This window comes from Lactuca saligna, chromosome 7 (assembly GCF_052625555.1).
Source record: "Lactuca saligna cultivar CGN05327 chromosome 7, ASM5262555v1, whole genome shotgun sequence".
NCBI classification, from domain to species: Eukaryota; Viridiplantae; Streptophyta; class Magnoliopsida; order Asterales; family Asteraceae; genus Lactuca; species Lactuca saligna.
Window position 1 is genome coordinate 4,046,279 of NC_136423.1, and position 19,402 is coordinate 4,065,680.

Sequence of the window (19,402 nt, forward strand, 5' to 3'; positions counted from 1 at the left end):
CTCGCAATCATAATCCTTTACCACATCCAACCATATCCTCTGACGCATGTTCAGGTTTGGATGATCCATCAATTACTTCAAACTCTTGTGGTCCATGTATATCGTACACCGAACCCCATACATATAATGGCACCAAATCTTGAGGGCGAACACCACAGCCCCCAACTCTAGATCGTGGGTGGAATACCTTTCCTCATGGGGCTTCAGCTTCCTCGATGCGTACACGATCACATGCCCTCTCTGCATCAACACTGCGCCCATCCCAGATATCGATGTGTCATAATACACCACGAAGTCCTCCATCCCTTCTAGGAGAGTCAACATCGGGGCTTCGCACAGTCTCTAGCGAAGAGTCTTAAATGAGGCATGCTGCTCTGGGCCCCAGCTGAACACCACACCCTTCCGGGTCAACCTGGTGAGAGGAACAACAATCTTGGAGAAATCCCTGATGAACCTCCGATAATAGTCGGCCAACCCTAGAAAACTCCTGATCTCAGAAGGAGATTTCGGCACCCCCAACTCATCACCGCCTCGATCTTGGCCGGATCGACCAAAATCCCTTTTTGGTTAATGAGGTGACCAAGAAACTGCACGTCTCGTAACCAAAAATCGCACTTGGAGAATTTGGCGTAAAGCCTCTCCGATCTCAGCATGCTGAGGATCTCTCGCAAATGCTCCTCATGCTGCTCCCTGGACTTCGAATACACCAAAATGTCGTCAATGAAGACAATTACTGATCGATCCAGCATCGGTCTGCATACCCTGTTCATGAGATCCATGAATGCTGCGGGTGCATTGGTGAACCCGAATGGCATCACCACGAACTCGTAATACCCATAACGAGTCTTGAATGCGGTCTTATGGTATCCTCCTCGCGCACCCTCATCTGATGATATCCAGATCTCATATCAATCTTGGAAAACCAAGATGCTCCCTATAGCTGATCGAACCAATCGTCGATCATCGGGAAAGGATAACGGTTCTTAACCGTTAACTTATTCAGCTCTCGATGATTTATGCACAGTCGGTGCGAACCATCCTTTTTCTTCACAAAAAGGATCAGTGCTCCCCACGGCGAGCTACTCGGCCGTATAAACCCCTTCCCCAGCAGCTCCTGAAGCTACAAGGATAACTCCTGCATCTCTGGAGGTGCAAGGCGATAGGGCGCCTTGGCGATAGGTGCTGCCCCTGGAATCAAATCAATGCGAAACTCAACCTGTCTTTCGGGAGGCACACCTGATAACTCCTCGGGAAAAACATCTGGAAATTCATGCATTATCGGGACCTCCTCAACCGTACTCGGTCTCTCTGCACCAACTCTCGAATCCATCACATACTCTATAAAACCACTACAGCCCTGTCGTAGACTCTACCTCGCTCTAGCAGCCGAACAAAACGCTGAATCAGGACGGGTACCCTCGTCGTACACCGTAAGAACTCCCCACTTGGGTCTCGTATAGTCACCAGTTGCCGCTCGCAGTCGATAACTGCTCCAAATCTGCTCAACCAATCCATGCCTACGATGACACAGACGTCCCCCATCGCAATCGGGACCAAATCAATAGGAAACTCTACACCGAAAATCTCAAGTACACATCCTCGAATCACCTCTGTGGCATACACTGCTCTCTCTTCGGCGATGGAGACTCTCAAAGGTCGACTCAACGCCTCTCAAATAATACTGATGTGCTGACTAAAAGCCAACGATATAAAAGATCGGCTCACACCCGAGTCAAATAACACCAAAGCAGGTACAGAACTTACAAGAAAAGTACCTACGCATATCATAATATAAGCACAAAATCTCAAACATTAAAATAAATACATGAAAGAATACATACCAGCCACGACATCGGGCGTTGCGCGGACCTCTTCTGCAGTCAACTGGAAGGCTCTCCCCCGAGCCTTCGGCGTCTCGGTCTTCACCGGCCGACTATCAGTGTAACACCCCGAGATTCAGGTGCGTTTCTTTTACCCTTATTCTTTGTCATTAGTCATGATTATCCCTTATGTGGAGAGAACTTAGCAAGTGAGTATGTTGGGCGTACCATAGGGGTACGTTGCGCGTACTCGTGTGCTTAGTTTGGACGCGGAATCGCCAGGTACGCTGGGCGTACCCAAAGTTACCCCGGGCGTAGCTGGCCCAGGTGCAAAACCCTAATTCATCTTGTACACTATTTAAAGGGTGCTAAGGCTCATTTCTCAGCCTCCATATCAGTGAGTGAAACCCTAAAAGAGAGCTTCCCACCGTCCTTAGTGTGTGTGAGTGTTATTGGAGCTAATTGTGCTTTGGTGACTTAGTGAAGAAGAAGGAAAGGAGTTCTTGGAAGCCAAAGCTTGAGGTGCCATTTTGGATCTAAGATCTACAGAGCAAGGGACTACACTTAGAGGTATAAAGTTCAAAACTTTCCTCTTCTTTTGATTTATTGTTGCATGTGCTATTGCTAGGGCTAAAAACCCCAAAGGTGGAGACTTTATGAGTGTAAAGTGCTCCATGGTCCGAGATTTGTCCCCATTCAGTGCTATTAGTGATTTAGAGCCATAAAGTTTCCATCTTTAGTGTTATTTTGAGGTCATGCTTGAGTAATAAGCCTTCTAGGGTTAGAGGATGGAATATTATGGGAGTTAGTGGCTTGTTCAGCCATGCAAAGGCAAAAAGTCATCAACTTTATGGATTAAGAGGCTTAGATGTGGTCAGATATAGAAATTGGACGTGAGTCTTAAATGTTTAAGACCTCAAGAGCTAAGAGGCTGAAGTTGGGGAGTACGTCGGGCGTAATCCCAATACGCGTTGCGTACTGGGTGGCGTTCCCTAAACCTGAGATGCAACCAGGTACGCTCAGCGTACACATCTGGTACGCGCAACGTAACCCGGAAAGTTGACTTTTGGGTTGACTTTTAGGGTATGGTCTATTGTGGGGCCTTTTGAGTTGTGAGAGGGGTAAAATGGTCTTTTACCCTTCTGAGAGTGTCATAAGAGGACATAGTCTAGCCTTTGAGAGTTATAATAATTAGGGTATTTGTTTTATATGATTAGGCGGAGGTTAGACCAACATTACCGAGTCAGAGATTACCGAGATACCCGAGGTGAGTCTTCTCACTATACTTTACCTAGTGTGGTAACAGAGATTACCGAGATACCCGAGGTGAGTCTTCTCACTATACTTTACGAGCGAGGCTAAGATCCATAGGATCATTCAGGAGGAGGTGGTTGCGGCCATCAGGGCGGAGATACCAGAGATGTTCGGGTCTATCAAGACCACTCTGATTGAGACATTTGATGAGAGATACGTTGCTCTTTTTGAGGCTGCTTTTGCTGCGGCCACTGCAGCTATAGCTGCGACGAGACCGCAGGGTGGTGATGCGTTGCTGTTCCGGGAATTTAGCAACACGAAACCACCAGAGTTCGATGGGACTCAGGACTCGATTGCAGCGATGAGATGGATATCAGACATGGAGGGGTGTTTCTTTACCTGCTCATCCCCTGAGCATTTGAGAGTTCGGTTTGCACTGAACCAGCTTCGCTTAGGAGCGAAGGACTGGTGGAAGTTTGTGACAGCGCACTACATGCCTGCTGAGCTTGCTGTAGTAACCTGGGAGAGGTTCACTGCTATGTTCCGAGATGAGTACGTTCCCCCGGTGGAGAGCGAGCGATTGGCACAGGAGTTTCTGACCCTAAAGCAGGGCACTGATTCGGTTATAGCAAATACTCGGAAGTTCCTTGAGAGGGCGATGTTCTACCTAAAGCACGTGTCCTCCGAGTAGGCACGTATGAGTCAGTATTTGAGCATGTTGAGGAGGGATATACGAGAGTTCGTGCCGAACTCATCGTACCGGACATTTGTTGAGCTTCAGGCAAATGCCCGGAAGAGGGAAATAGAGTTGGAGACCCAAGCCAAGGAGGAGGCTGAGTCTCAGGGAAAGGATCGGCAGGCAGCTCAGTCTCGGTCGGCAGCCAAGCGAGCCAAACCCGCTTATTCGAGATCTGGGAACCAGAAGGGCCGCACTTGTGGCAAGTGCGGCAAGAGCCACGATGGGATATGCAGAGCAGGGTCTTGCTACAAGTGTGACAAGGAGGGACACATGGCCAAGGATTTCCCCAAGGGTTCTTCATTATGTTTTCATTGCAACCAGACTGGACACCGGAAGGCAGAGTGTCCACAGTTGCGGGGGTCAACGCAGGGAGCATTTCCGGGATCAGCCCCTGCTGCGATGAGAGCTGCGAATGTTCATCCTGCGAAGGTCGAGGCACCGAAGGCACGCGAGAGAGCCTTCCAGTTGACTGCAGAGGAGGTCCGTGCAGCGCCCGATGTCTTGGCTGGTATGTACTCTTTCATGTATTCTTTTGTATTTTGTGATATTGTGCTTATATTATGTTATGCGTAGGTACTTTCCTTGTGAATTCTGTACCTGCTCTAGTGTTATTTGACTCGGGTGCGAGTAGATCTTTTGTATTGTTGGCCTTTAGCCGACACATCAGTATTAGTCGAGAGGCGTTGAATCAACCTCTGAGAGTTCGTGGTGATGCCTTTCAGGCTCACCAACGCACCAGCGGTGTTCATGGATCTCATGAACAGGGTGTGTAGACCGATGTTGGATCGCTCGGTGATCGTATTCATCGACGACATTTTGGTGTATTCGAGATCTAGAGAGCAGCATGAGGAGCATCTGAGGGAGATCCTAGGGGTCTTGAGATCGGAGAGGCTTTATGCCAAGTTCTCCAAGTGTGATTTCTGGTTACGAGAGGTCTAGTTCCTGGGACATCTCGTTAACCAGAAAGGAATATTGGTCGACCCGGCCAAAATTATGGCGGTGATGAGTTAGGAGGTGTTGAAGTCACCCACGGAGATCAGGAGTTTTCTAGGACTGGCAGGCTATTATCGGAGATTCATCAGGGATTTCTCCAAGATCATCGTGCCACTCACTAAGTTAACCCAAAAGGGTGTAGTTTTTGCTTGGGGTCCAGAGCAGCAGGTCTCCTTCGAGACACTTCGCCAGAGATTATGCGAAGCCCCGGTGTTAGCCCTTCCAAAGGGAATGGAGGTTTTTGTGGTATATTATGACGTGTCGATATCAGGGTTGGGAGCAGTGCTTATGCAGAGAGGCCATGTGATAGTGTATGCATCGAGGAAGCTGAAGCCTCATGAGGCGAGGTATCCTACCCATGATTTAGAGTTGGTGGCAGTAGTGTTCGCCCTCAAGATCTAGCGTCACTATCTATATGGGGCCCGGTGTACCATATACACGGATCACAAGAGCCTGAAGTACTTGATGGATCAGCCCAACCTGAATATGCGACAGAGGAGATGGCTGGATGTGGTAAAGGATTATGATTGCGAGATCCTGTACCACCCAGGTAAAGCCAACGTTGTGGCCAATGCCTTGAGTCGTAGGGCGGAGAGTGTTCTGATGCATGAAATTTGTATGAGATTGACAGTGATGACTCCGATGTTGGACACCATTCGAGGAGCTCAGACCGAGGCCGTTAGACCAGAAAACCAGAATAAAGAGCAGGTTATCGGGCAAGTATCGGAGTTCGTTACCGATGGTCGGGGCTTATGACATTTCAGGGTCAGATTTAGGTTCCGCATGTGGGCGTAACGCATACCATTTTGATGGAAGAGGCTCATCGATCGAAGTTCTCGATCCATCCTGGGGCCACTAAGATGTATTTGGACCTGAAAAGGGAGTATTGGTGGCCCTGTATAAAGAGGGGTGTTGCATGGTTCGTGGAGAGGTGCCTAACATGTCGCAGGGTTAAGGCCAAGCACCAGAGATCGCACGGCAAGTTGTAGCCGTTAGACATTCCCGAGTGGAAGTGGGAACAGATTACCATGGACTTTATCACCAAATTGCCAAGGACTGCGAGGGACGTCGATGCAATTTGGGTGATTGTAGACCGATTGACGAAGAGCGCTTATTTCCTCGCTATTAGCGAGAGCTCTTCCGTAGAGAGGTTGGTAGAGATGTATGTGAGGGAAGTGGTAGCACGACATGGAGTGTCGATCTCAATTGTCTCAGACCGAGTTGTGCATTTCACCTCTAGATTCTGGAAGAAATTCCATGAGGAATTGGGTACTAGACTGCATTTTAGTACCACGTACCACCCCCAGACTGACGGACAGAGTGAGCGGACGATTCAGACGCTTAAGGATATGCTCCGGGGGTGTGTCTCAGCGGGAGTTGGGACACGTACTTACCCTTGGCGGAGTTTTCCTACAACAACAACCATCATTCGAACATTGGTATGCCACCCTTTCAGTTGTTGTATGGGAGGAGGTTTCGGACCCCCATTTGTTGGGGAGAAGTGGGGCAACGTGTGATGGGTAGTACGGAGATAGTGCTTCAGACGTCAGAGCAGATCCAGCAGGTCAGGCATAGGTTGTTGACCGCTGAGAGTCGCCAGAAGAGTTATGCTGATAGGAGACGATTTGAGCTCGAATTTCAGGTCGGTGATTTGGTGCTCCTGAAGGTATCTCCTTGGAAAGGAGTGATCCGATTTAAGAAGAGGGGCAAGTTGGGACCCCGGTAGATTGGGCCGTTTAGAGTGATCGCAAGGGTGGGCAGGGTAGCGTATCGCTTGGAGCTACCTGCAGAGCTGGGTCAGATTCATGACACCTTTCACGTGTCGCAGTTATGAAAGTGTATAGCAGATGAGTCGGCAGTGGTGCCATTGGAGGATATTCAGGTGGATGCGAGTCTGAATTATGCTGAGAGATCGGTGGCGATCAGGGATCGGAAGATCAAGGTTTTGAGGAACAAGGAAGTGCCTCTGGTTTTGGTTCGGTGGCAACATTGGAAGGGGTCCGAGATGACTTGGGAGTCAGAGTCGGAGATGTGAGGGTAGGATCCAGAGTGTTCGAGGAATGAGACTTCGGGGGCGAAGTCTGGTTCTAGTGTGGGAGAATTGTAACATCCCGAGATTCAGGTGCGTTTCTTTTACCCTTATTCTTTGTCATTAGTCATGGGGGAGGGACTAATCTTGGAATAATGGACAAATGTTTGAAATGAGACACGTGATTAACCCCAATATCCCATCCCCCTCATCTTTTTTATACAACCCTAACCTTAGCACATTCTCTTCATCCGCCACCATGTGTAGCCTCCCTAACCGCCACCAACTTGCTACTGTGATCAACCAATGTAGCCATCTCCATTCCTTGTTGCACCGAGCCACCGAGCATTATGGTTGCCTTCCTTTCTAGCGATGTCGAGTGGCCGCCTTTCCTCCTTTGTCTTCTTCTTCTTCGTACTGTCACCATCCACAGACGCATCACGTCAGTCTCAGGTGCTACTTCGACCACCCTTCGCTATCTTTCTGCCCAACAGTCGCCGACGTCGCCATTATAGCTATTTCTCATTGTCGTCGTCCTCCTCTAAGATTAAATTTTAGGCGTGGTGTGTTTCTGCTCGTGTATATGTCTATGTTTCAATGGTTGAGGTGTGTATTATGGTGATATTATGTGTATTTTGTGGCGTGGTGTTGTACAAATGTAACTTTGGCCGGATTGATTAAGGAAAACCTATCACCACCATCGTGAGGTGGTGGCTGCCACCTCACGTCGCCATGTTGCCGCCACCTTGGGTGGCTGTGTGCTCTTATGTGTGATTAGACTATTATTTGGTATACGTTTGTATTTTGGTCTAGAATCATAAACACCACCACCTCGAGGTGGTGGCTGCTGCCACGAGCCGCCATTGACCACCACCACCACCCGAGGTGGTAGTGGGTGGTGCCCGACTTATTAGACTATAATTAATGTAAGAACTTAACCATTGGAAAAATTGGCTTGTGATTAGGTTGGAAACCCTAATTAGGGTTTAGAAAACCCTATTATTGGAGATTTCAGTTTGGACTTACTGGGACCCGTGTTTTGGACCATTGGATTGATGTTATGACTTATGCCCGATTACATTGTACGTTTGGCCTAGTGGGGTGATGGACTTAATGGGTTAAATAAGAACACTTAACCCTAATCGTCATTTTATGTGAAAAACCCTAACGGTTTTTGGGCCTGGACTTGCTTGTGTTTGGGTCTGAAACTATCTTCGGACCAATGTTGTTATGGTTAGGCCTATTGGACCTTGTGGTCCAATATAGAAATTGACTTCGCATTTGTGGGCCTCGGGCTGGTCCATTTCTTGGACTAAGTTGTTGTGGACCTTTGTGGGCCAATTGGAAACAAGTTTCTGGACTAAGGAAATTATTAGACTTTAGGATAAGGCTTATTGGAATGGCTTGGGCCCAATTTGGAAAATTAGGCCATAAGTGGGATTTGGTGATTATGAGATATTACACAATCAGAATGCCAATTGTTTTGACTAGAATTAATGGTTGGGCCTTAAGGTAAAACCATGCAGAGGTTTGTGCCAATTTGGAAAATTAGGTCGTATGTTGGGCCTTGGTTGATTATTTGGTTTTTAGGTCTTTAGAGTGTGAGTTTGGGCCATGGTTTTAAACCAAGCTAGGTTAGGGGTAAAATGGTCCCTTTACCCTAAGTGTGGATTTATGGTCATGCATTGAAACCCAAATGGTTAATTGGGTGTTGTTTTGATATGGACAGTTCAGGAGTCTATCATCCGGCAGCTAGAGTTTTATCCACGGGACTTCAGCAGTGTGACGTAGGTCTCATCACCATACCAATGGGTCGAAGGCACCAAGGCCAACCCATTATGTGTTATGTGGTATGCTAGTTGATTATGTGTTATGTGGTATGCTAGTTGATTATCTGGTATGCGATATGCTAGTTGTCTTTGTGATACTTACAAGGAAGACCCCAGGGGGTTCCCGAGGCAATTGGATATAAGACCATGTGGGGGTTCCCATGGCATTCTAGGCTAAGACCATGTGGGGGTTCCCATGACACCCGGTGTAAGACCTTGGAGGGTTTCTATGGTATCCGTAGTTAAGACCATGTGGGGGTTCCCATGGCACCTGGTGTAGGACCTTGGAGGGTTTCCATGACATCCGTAGTTAAGACCATGTTGGGGTTCACATGGCACCAGGCATAATACCTTGGAGGGTTTCCATGACATCCGTGGTTAAGACCATGTGGGGGTTCCTATGGCTCCCAATGTATGACCATGTGGCAGTGGGATAAGACCATGTAGGGGTTCCCATGGCACCCGGAGTAAGACCTTGGAGGGTTTTCAGGGCATCCTTATATGTTTGTATGTACGGTTTATATGACAGTTATTTAAAACCATGTGCGGGTTCCCATGTCACCCGGTGTAAGACCTTGGAGGGTTTCCATGGCATCCTTAAATGTTTGCATGCATGGCATATGTGGTTGATGTGGCTTATGTAGCTTATATGACTGATATGGTTTATGTGATTATGTGGATTTTGTGGGGTATGTTATGGGGAATTCACTAAGCTTCGTGCTTACAGTTTTATATATGGTTTCAAGTATCATTGGTTTGGAAAGGAAGGGTCCGGCTTGATCGCAGCGCACCCACCCGTGTTTTCGCAATATATGATTTTGGGATGAACTCTGATAAATGTTTTTAATTAGCAGTGTTTTATGGAATGCTTGGATATAAAAGATATATGTGTTTTGACTATAATAAAAATATAATTTTTACCCTTGATTTTTAGGTCGTTACATTATGGACTTGATTTATATTTTGAGCCCCATCCTTACATGAAAAAGCATAAAGTTTGCAACTTTTTGGATTAGGATGTTTCGAGGGGTCTGGATCTAAGTTTTGGACATAAGGTCTTAAAGGAGTAGGACATGGAGCTAAGTTTGGGTTGGCAGACCGATATGTCGTGCGTACTCAAGTGTACATTGTGTGTAATGGGTCAGCGCCTCAACCTTGGTCAACACCATCATACGTACAAGCCAAGTACGTCATACATATGCGATCTGTAGGATTGGAAGATTTTGGGCTCGTTTGGTGTTGGGCTTTAGACTTGGGAAAGTTTGACCTCAGGGCCACCTTAGTGTAGCTAGTCCTTTTTGGGCTCCTTGGGCCATAGTGGGCCGTAAAGGCCCAATGGTGGGCTTGGATGCCTTTTGGTTTTTATAGTTTTGGGCCTTGGAGAGAAAGAGGCTCAATAAGGTAAAGGTAAAGGAGCCCTTTTGCCTTAAGTTAAGGACTAGGATTTTAGACCTTCGGGTTAGATTGTCACCTAACTTCTAATTAGGGTTTTATGCTTGTGCGATAGGGAGAGGAGTTCGCGTTTCATCCTCTGAGTACGATTTGATACCCACAGTCTGAGGTGAGTCTTCCTTCGTAGTAGCCGTGGGTCGAATACACCAAGGCTGGACCACTAGTTATGCTATAGCATGATGATTGTCTTTATGATAATTGTCAGTCATGTCGATATTTGCTTGATGACTCTGTGATTACTGTTATGATATTATTTGGTAGTAGTAGGGGTGAATAGACTTGGTATCTGGTTGAGATAGACTGAAAGGGTAGGCCAACACCCAGATATGCTTGGCAGTATCCGATTGAGATAGACCGAAGGGGTAGGCCATCATCCATATATGCTTGGCAGTATCCGATTGAAATAAACCGAATGGTAGGCCAACACCCAGATATGATTAGCAGTATATTTGCTTAGTATGTTTGTTTAGTATGTGGTATGTTGGGGGAACTCACTAAACTTTGTGCTTACAGTTTTCAGTTTCAGTTTCAGGTACTTCCAGTTCGAATGGAAAGAGCCTAGCTTGATCGCACCACATCACTCCATGTTTTTCTCCACTTAGTGATATTGGGATTTGTACTCTGATAATGATACAATGTGACTCTTTTGAATACTTTGGTATCAGTTTCTTATGAATTGAATGAATTTAAAAACAATTTTTTTCTGTATTTTTGGGATGTTACAATGTGTGTTTACTAAAACGGTCTCTATACGTTCTTAAACAAACTCCTCAAGCTTGGTTCCAGTGGTCTACTATGTTTATTACTCATATTGGATTTACTAATAGTAGGTGTGATTCTTCTTTGTTCATTTATAGACATGGATCTCATACAACTTGTTTGCTTATCTATGTGGATGACATTGTTCTACTGGATCTTCAGCATAACTTCTGTCACACATCATCTCAATTCTTAGATCTGAGTTTTCTATGATTGACCTTGATAATCTTCATTACTTTCTAGGCATATCTTCTTCTTGCACTATTGATGGTCTTTTATTATCTCATAAGAAATATGCCCCATGAGATACTTGATCGTGCCTCTATGATGAATTGCAAGTCTGCATCTACCCCTGCCGATCTGTCAACCAAATTTGACGGGTCTGGTCCTCCCGTTGTTGATCCTACGTTATATCGTAGCCTTGCAGGTGCCTTATAGTACTTAACATTTACAAGTACCTACATCACACATACAATTCAACAGGTGTGGCTTTACATGCATGATCCTCGAGAACCGTATTTTACGGCGCTTAGGCATACTTTTTCTATATATCTGTGGGACTGCTCATCCTAGTCTTTAGATATTCAGTTCTCCTGATCGAGATATTATTGCTTACTCTGATGTTGATTAGGTTGGTTGCGCTATCACTAGGCGATTTACTTCCGACCATTGTGTGTTTTTAGAACACAACCTGTTATCTTGGTCCTTAAAATCCAACAAACTATTTCTCGGTCAAATGCATAAGTTGAATATCGTGGGGTTGCTAATGTTGTTGCCAATACATGTTGGATTCAAAATCTCCTACTTGACCTTCATTATTCCCTGCATTGTACTACTATTGTTTATTGTGATAATGTCAATGTTTTTTATATGTCATCTAATCCGGTTCAACATCAACACACTAAATATATTGAGGTTGATCTTCATTTTGTTTGTGGAAAGGTTGCTACAAGTCAAGTGCTTGTTCTTCATGTTCCTTCCTCATCTCAACATGCTGATATTTTTGTGAAGAGTCTACCTTCGGTATTATTCTTGGATTTTCAATCAAGTTTGAATGTCTGTTCTTCTACTCCTGCCGTAAGGGGGGCTGTTAGTGGTCTTATTTGTAATTGTATTTACACTTGTTGTATATCCCATCATATATATGTTTAATGAAAGGAATAAAGGTTGCATGGGAAAATATCCAACTTATTGTGACAACCATAAGTCTAGATGGTCACCATGGTATGTTGGGGCCCTAGACAGGTTGACATAATGTTGAGAAAACAAGATATGAACAAGAGTACACAAGATATCCAGATAAAGTGCACAAAGTAACTGGTAAACTCAAGATAACCAAGATCTCCCACAACTAAACTACGAAAGAGAGTTGAAGGTAATAAGAAAACCTCATAGAGGTATAATAGTCACTTTTGAAGTGCAGAACCATATAATCACCTCTCATATGGTTCATTCCCTAATATAGTTATTTAATATTTGAGATTCGTTCTCACAAAATGAGTTAATCGGAACCGAAATATGTTCTCTAAATAGAGTTAATCAAACACCTTATAGGAGATTGAGTGGATTTTAGGAGTAATACAATGGTTATGTGGAATTCAAGTGAAATAGACTGACCATATACAAATCCCTTACGATCTTAGAAGTTTTCCATCAGTTCTACAAGATAAACATAAACTTGTAGTAACGTAGAACTTAATAACAAACAGGACCGGTCAGATGGAAGATCAAGTCCACAATATCATACCAACACAACAAGTGTCAATCAACAAGAACCAACACCAAAACCCTAGATTTGACATAATTCGTGTCAAATCTACATGGTTTATAGTAAACAAAAAAAAATGAAAACGGAAATAGAAAGGAGCTACAAACGCTAACCTTGTTACGAAATCGTCGTAGATTAACAATCGGAGCACCTATGACTCTAATACCATGTAAAGAAACTAGTAACTCAAGGATTTCTCAACATGATCAGTTTATTCACTATCAACCAAATTGTTTATGAACCAAACAATTACATAGGAAACATCACTACAAAATACATTTACTCTCTCGAATAGGAGATAGTTTATTCAATGAACAATACAAACCCTAATCTAAGAGGAAATTGTAATCTGCGAAGAATGAGAGAAACCGTAATCTGCGGAGAATGAGAGAAACCGTCTGCGAAGAATGAGAGAAGGATATCTACAAGTGTATGAGATGATGAATGAACGAATGAGTTGCAAACCCTAAAAACAAACAATACATATGGGCGTGTTTGGCACGGAGCTTTTGGAAGCGACTGGGAGCTTCTAGCTTTTGACTTTTGATAAAACGTTCTAGTTTAAACAAAAAGTTTCATTTGGCGGTACGAGCGTTTAGCTTTTAGTTTTAACAAAACGCTCCGATTCTAAAAGCTACTTCACGTAGCGTTTAATAAAACGTTCATGAGCTTTTGAAATCAATTTCCATAATTACCCTTAAAAATATATTTATATATTTATTTATTTTTAATCAATTGTCATTTTATGTAATTTTGTATATTTCAAAAGCTTCCAGTTGTTTTTGCAAAACATTCATATAACAAATAAAAGCTACAGCTTCCTGCTACCAGCTACCTGCTACACGCTACCAGTTACCCGTTACCCGCTTCCAGCTAATAACTAATTTTGCCAAACATACCCATAGTTGAATCGACATACCCGCGCACTAACTACATACCTGCAATACTAATGACAAAACTAACCCACCAGTTTATAGGAAGCAACACAATATACCCAGTAACAAATAGTGTTAAGTTTGATTATAAAAAATGTTATATTCTTAGCATGACATGTTGTAAATTTTCATAAATTATGATTTTAGATATAATTGATCGTCGGTTGAAAGGTTAAAATATATATATTTTTTCGTCCGATATGTTCGTTCAAAAACTTTAGCAAAAATCACTCACTTATTTAGGCCTCCCTCCTGGTTCACTTTCTTTCAAACTTCCCTAACTTTGTTATAAATCTTATATTTACTAGACGAAAGACAAAATTGCAGAAATGGTCAATGTGGTATGCATTTTTTTGGGGTTTTCGTCCAAATCACTATTTTTTTGATTTGTGGTTCTTTTGAGCTAGTTTCTTTGTGTTTTTGGTCCCTCAGTAAATTGAAAAGACTATTATGCCCTTATTATATTTATTTTCCATTTTTCTTTTTTCCTATAAATATTTATATATATAAAATAAAAATACGGGCCCACATACTCTCTCTCTCTCTCTCTCTCTCTCTCTCTATATATATATATATATATATATATATATATATATATATATATATATATCCAACACAAATAAGGGGAAATGACTTTTGTCCATGGTAGATTGAAGAAGACGAACAGAAGCATGCATAAAAAAAATGGTCCCGTGATGTTTGATCGAATCGCAAGGAGGGGCGGAGAGATCGATCTTCGACGACCCTCTAAGGGTTTAATTTACGTTTCCAGCGGCAGCAACCAAGGCGAAAAAGAATTGGTTTGAAGGCAGATCAAAAACACACCCCACCCCCGCTTCTTCTTCCCCAACCATAAACACACACAAAAATTGAAGATTATAAATCGATTTTGAAGAAGAAGATTGGCTCTCAATTCGAACAGGCCACTCTTCAATGATGAAATCAAATATGCAAAGAAAAGGCATGTTCAACCTAGAAAAGGCAATATGCAGTGATGGGTTTTCATGACTGCCCCAAACCACTGAACCCTGTCTCAAAAACACTCCAACCTAGAAAAACCCTCTTTCTGTTGGAGAAAGAGGAGAAAAAGGTTAAGGAGGTCCGACAAGCTCCTACTTGGTCCATTTGTTCGTCATCGGCAGTCCAATCAAGGGGAAGAAGAACAAAACAACAACAAATAGCGAAAGGGTGACTGCAATTGGAGGATGAAGGAAGAGCAGCGAGTTTTTTTGGCGAGCTCCTTCTCTCGGTACTTCAACCTTCGATGGTACAACCGTTGTACGTGGTGACTACGGTGGCGTTTAATCAGTTGTGAGGAGGACTTAGCTGGCAGAAGGTGTTTAGCAGTTGGAGTTGATGAAATAGAAGGGAAGGGGAGGAGGGTTGTCATCACTGGTGAAGGTCACCGGTTTGAACAATTGGATATTTGATTCCTAGGTTGAAGAACAAACATACATGAATTGGAATGGTGGGTTATTGATTTTTGGAAGAGAGAGAGAGATGTGGGCCCCAAATTAGTTAATTATTTTATTTTTCATTTAAATTAAATAGAAAAGATATAAAAAATATATAAGAAGGGCATAACAGTCTTTTTAGTTTACTGAGAGACCAAAAACACAAAGAAACTAACTCAAAATGACCATCAATCAAAAAAAATCGTGTTTATACTAAAACCCTCAAAAAATGCATATCACAGGAATTTTATCTATTTACTATTATTTCAAAAAATAAAATAAACTAATAAATCAGTGAAGCATTAGGGCCGGTCCGTGACCGGTTAACGTAGGTCCGATGACATCGGTCCAAGTTTTTTATCACGTGATCAAGACCCGAACCAGTTTACAGATTTCATCCCGTCTCGTTGGCGGGAAAATGCTCCTCCCCATTCATCATAATTAGGGTTTCTTTCCAAACCAAACGATCGAGCCAATCAGCATTATTATTTTTGCATAATTGACCGCATATCCACTTGATTCAAGCTTTGTGCTTGTTTTTTGAAGAATTCAGAATGAACAAAGTAGACAGTCCGCAGGTTACAAAAAGAAAAACGAGATTATCATCATCTTGCACCCCAAATGCGATCGAAAGCGCTACAACAACCATCAATCTTCCACCCCTTACGCTTCGTGATCTCGTGTTTGGAGAAGAAGAACCCTTAACTTATGATGATTTGATTTCTAGTCTACCCGGAAGACGAAACCAAATCTTTGAACTTGTACGCCTTTTGGGTCCGGTGGATTCTCCTGTATCTCCGATATTTGTTTACGGCGGCGCATCGAATGGCAAAACAAGTACGATTCTCCAGGTATTCCGTCACTTAAACCGGCCATTTGTCTACTCAAGCTGCAGGACCTGTTACAATGCACGCCAACTGTTTGAAAACATTCTGAACCAGCTACTGCTTCATAGGAAAAGCGAAATTAATGGCTATTCGAGTGCCAAGAAGTGTGAAAAGCAAGCTGATTTTGTTAATCTATTGAAGGAAGCATTGGTGGGTGTTGTAGATAGTCTGAAAGTTAATTTGGGGAAATCTTCGGGAGGATCCGTGAATGGAAGTATGGTTTACTTGATTTTCGATAGTTTAGAGCTTGTCAGAGACTGGGACAAAAGTTCTACCATATTACCATTTTTGTTCAAGCTTCATGATATTTTGAAGGTTCCTGATGTTGGTTTGATTTTTGTTAGTAGCTCTTCACTCGATACCTTCTATTCAGATACAGGTTTTGTTGATCCTATACCTGTTTATTTCCCTGATTATACAGAAGACGCTCTTAGACAAATCTTGATGAGAAACCAGCCAAACCCAAAACTCTACTCAGCTTTTCTTGAGTAAGTTGCTTAGTTTCTTATATGAGTTTCTGCTCCTTTTTATATACTGAGTCTTTTATGACACCTACATATAATTCGGTTTTTTCTTGTTCAACAGTTTGGTGTTGAAGCCTTTCTGTCGGGTAACTAGAAAGCTTGATGAGTTATCGGCTGGTTTATCACCGCTATTTAAGAAATTCTGTGAGCCTTTAGATGATCTGGAGGTTAATCCTGTTGGAGAAAACAAGAGAAAGTTGTTGAATTGTCTTCAACCTCATATTGCTCCTGCTATCAATGAGATATTAAGAGTCACAACCATGTCATCTCAGGTCAACATGAAAAAGAAGAAATCTGGAGCTTCTGATTCCATTGATGAGATAGAGTTTCATATGTCTACTTCCGCAAAGTATCTTGTTATTTCTGCATTTCTTGCTTCCAGAAATCCTGCTACTCTTGATGCATCATTCTTTGATTCGACTGGAGGTCCTGCTAATCAAAAAAAGAAGAGAAAGTAAGTGGTTTGATAATTATTTTGGTATTAAATAGTTTGATATTGTAACTCATTGTATCTCTGTTTCCACTTTTATCTCCCTTCATAAGTTAAGTGTCCCAATGCATTATGGCATAATGAAAAAAAAAAATCATGTTTTGGTTGCCACATAGGAATTGAATAGAGCATTCCATCGGGGAGGGGTGTTTCTTTTTGCTAATTTATTGTTGGAATGGAATGATATATTATAATTATAATCTTCTTTTACTTATATAATCTTCAAATTATTATTATTATTTTTTTTTATGTTATTTTCAAAAAATAACTAAAAACATTTTTATTGATTATAATTCTATTCTAAAGCTTCATGGTATCTGATTTTTTATTACTATAAATAATTTTTGAAGTGATATATAAAACTATTTTTTTTAACTATCTGAAACACATGTAGTATATTTTTTTTAACACCAATGTAGTATATCTTTCACATGACATCACAGTTATATATACAATTTATTAAGCACATATTTTTATTTGATTAAAGCTTATTTCTATACAATCATATTTTTTTCATTATTTATCAGCTTACCTTCATTTATATTTTTATTCATACATAACAAAACAACATGTTGATTGTTGAATGACTTGTTACGTTGCTCATTCCATGCATTGGACAACATGAAATATGTTTATATGCAATCTATTAATCTATATATCTTTTTGCTGGATTTAACCTTATTTATATAAACTCATTCGATTTCTTTCCTCCAACCAAACATGACAATAAAATGTAACAATCCATTCCTTCACATTTCTCACTCTATTCCTTTCTAATTCCATTCCATCATACCAAACATCTAAATCCTCAACAACCCTTTTCATGTACAGGAGCTCAGAAAAATCAAAGGAATTGAAGGAAGCTTTAGAGGAAGAACAGTTCATGAAAGGCCCTGGAACATTTCCATTGGAGAGATTGTTAGCTATTTTCCAGTGTATCACATCAGGTTCAGAGTATCCACTTGAAGAAGAAGAAGAGGAAGAAGAAGAAGAAGACAAGAGTCTTATGTCTGACATACTTTTACAGGTATCAAGTCTTTGCAGTGCTAATTTTATAAGCAAAGGTGGAAGCTGTCCATTGGAAGGCTCAACTCGATACAGGTCAACAATCAGCGAGGATTTGGCCTTAAAAGTAACATTTTTAAACTATCATTGTTATGATTCTTTTTATAAAAATTGCTTTTTTCTTTCTTTTTTTGTGGGTTTCTTAGTTTTCTGTTTGTTGTGCAGGTAGCAAAGAGCCTCAAGTTTCCACTCACAAAGTACTTATATAGAAAATAGTCCATTTGAAAAAGTCAGATTTTGACATTTGAAGGTCAACTATCGTATGTTGCAAAATTTTATATTTTGTAGTTTGAAGCTTATAAGAAAACCAATTATCTCTTTGTAGTGCTTGTTGCTTTATCAGTATGAGAAGTATGAGGTTCATATTGCAGTAAATAATCTCGGGTTTGAGATTTTTAATTTGTTTAATTAATCTGGTCAACATGATGAACGAGTTTAATTAAATTGGTCGGAATTAAAGTTGAAGATTCTGACCTGAATTAGGGTTCAATATGTTAATTTGGACAATTGATTTATAGTTGTTTCTTTTTAACTTTGAACACTTATTTTGAGTCCCATATAAATGTTGACGAAGTCTACGTTTTAATAACCGAAATAGGTTGTGACTTAATTCTTACGAAAAGAAAAAAGATCAATATTTGCTCAAAACCAAATAAATCATTTTAGACTTTTAGTAAGATTTTGGAATATTCAAATAAACAGTTTTAACAAAGCACGGGGTCCCCTAACAGTAATCCAAATGACATTTAGTGGACGGGTAGGGGAGAAAGAAAAAAACGGACAATAAGTTGTGTCGGTATCATTTTTAAATGACAAAAAATTCATTTGAAAAACTATATCTATAGATCTGAGTCATAATATTATTATGCATGATTTATTAGACTATTGAGAAGTTCTACAACCTATAGGGCAAAGAAACCGAAAGTACTAAACGTGAATGATATAAACATGTATTGATTTTTCATACATGTTTTGTGAACTTGCATAATGACGCTTTTAAAACATCATGACCTACAGTAGATCACTATTTAGAATTAGAAATCTATGTAGATCACTATTTAGGTGAACCCGATAGAAATGAAATAACTAAAAAAATACTAGTAATGGGTCGAATCATATAAAAAAAATTAAAGTTATTACAATTGTATCCTAAGAGATCTAATATCTTGATATATATCCATAATCGTATCATTACTAATACTATCTAAAACACTTTCTTCAATATATGACACTAAATTATCCATTAATTTGAGAAATAAAAACAATCAAATGAAATTATATTGATTAAATCAAAGACAACCCATATTAAAACATACCACATAAAGTGATGAAACCTATCATACAAAGCCTATTGTTGGCGCCAATATTAGAGATTAAACATCAAATTGATTATGTCTTGGACTT

At 41.4% G+C, this 19,402-nt stretch overlaps 1 protein-coding gene across 1 annotated transcript; it reads left to right on the plus strand.

Moving 5' to 3' along the window:
• Positions 1-15,436: 15,436 nt before the first annotated feature.
• On the plus strand, positions 15,437-18,376 carry ORC5 (origin recognition complex protein 5). The gene is made up of 4 exons (XM_078962792.1): positions 15,437-16,407; positions 16,505-16,897; positions 17,765-18,065; positions 18,164-18,376. Exons 1-4 carry the CDS (start codon positions 15,587-15,589, stop codon positions 18,212-18,214), a joined length of 1,566 nt encoding a protein of 521 aa, XP_078818918.1. The 5' UTR covers positions 15,437-15,586; the 3' UTR covers positions 18,215-18,376.
• The last annotated feature ends 1,026 nt before the right edge of the window (positions 18,377-19,402 follow it).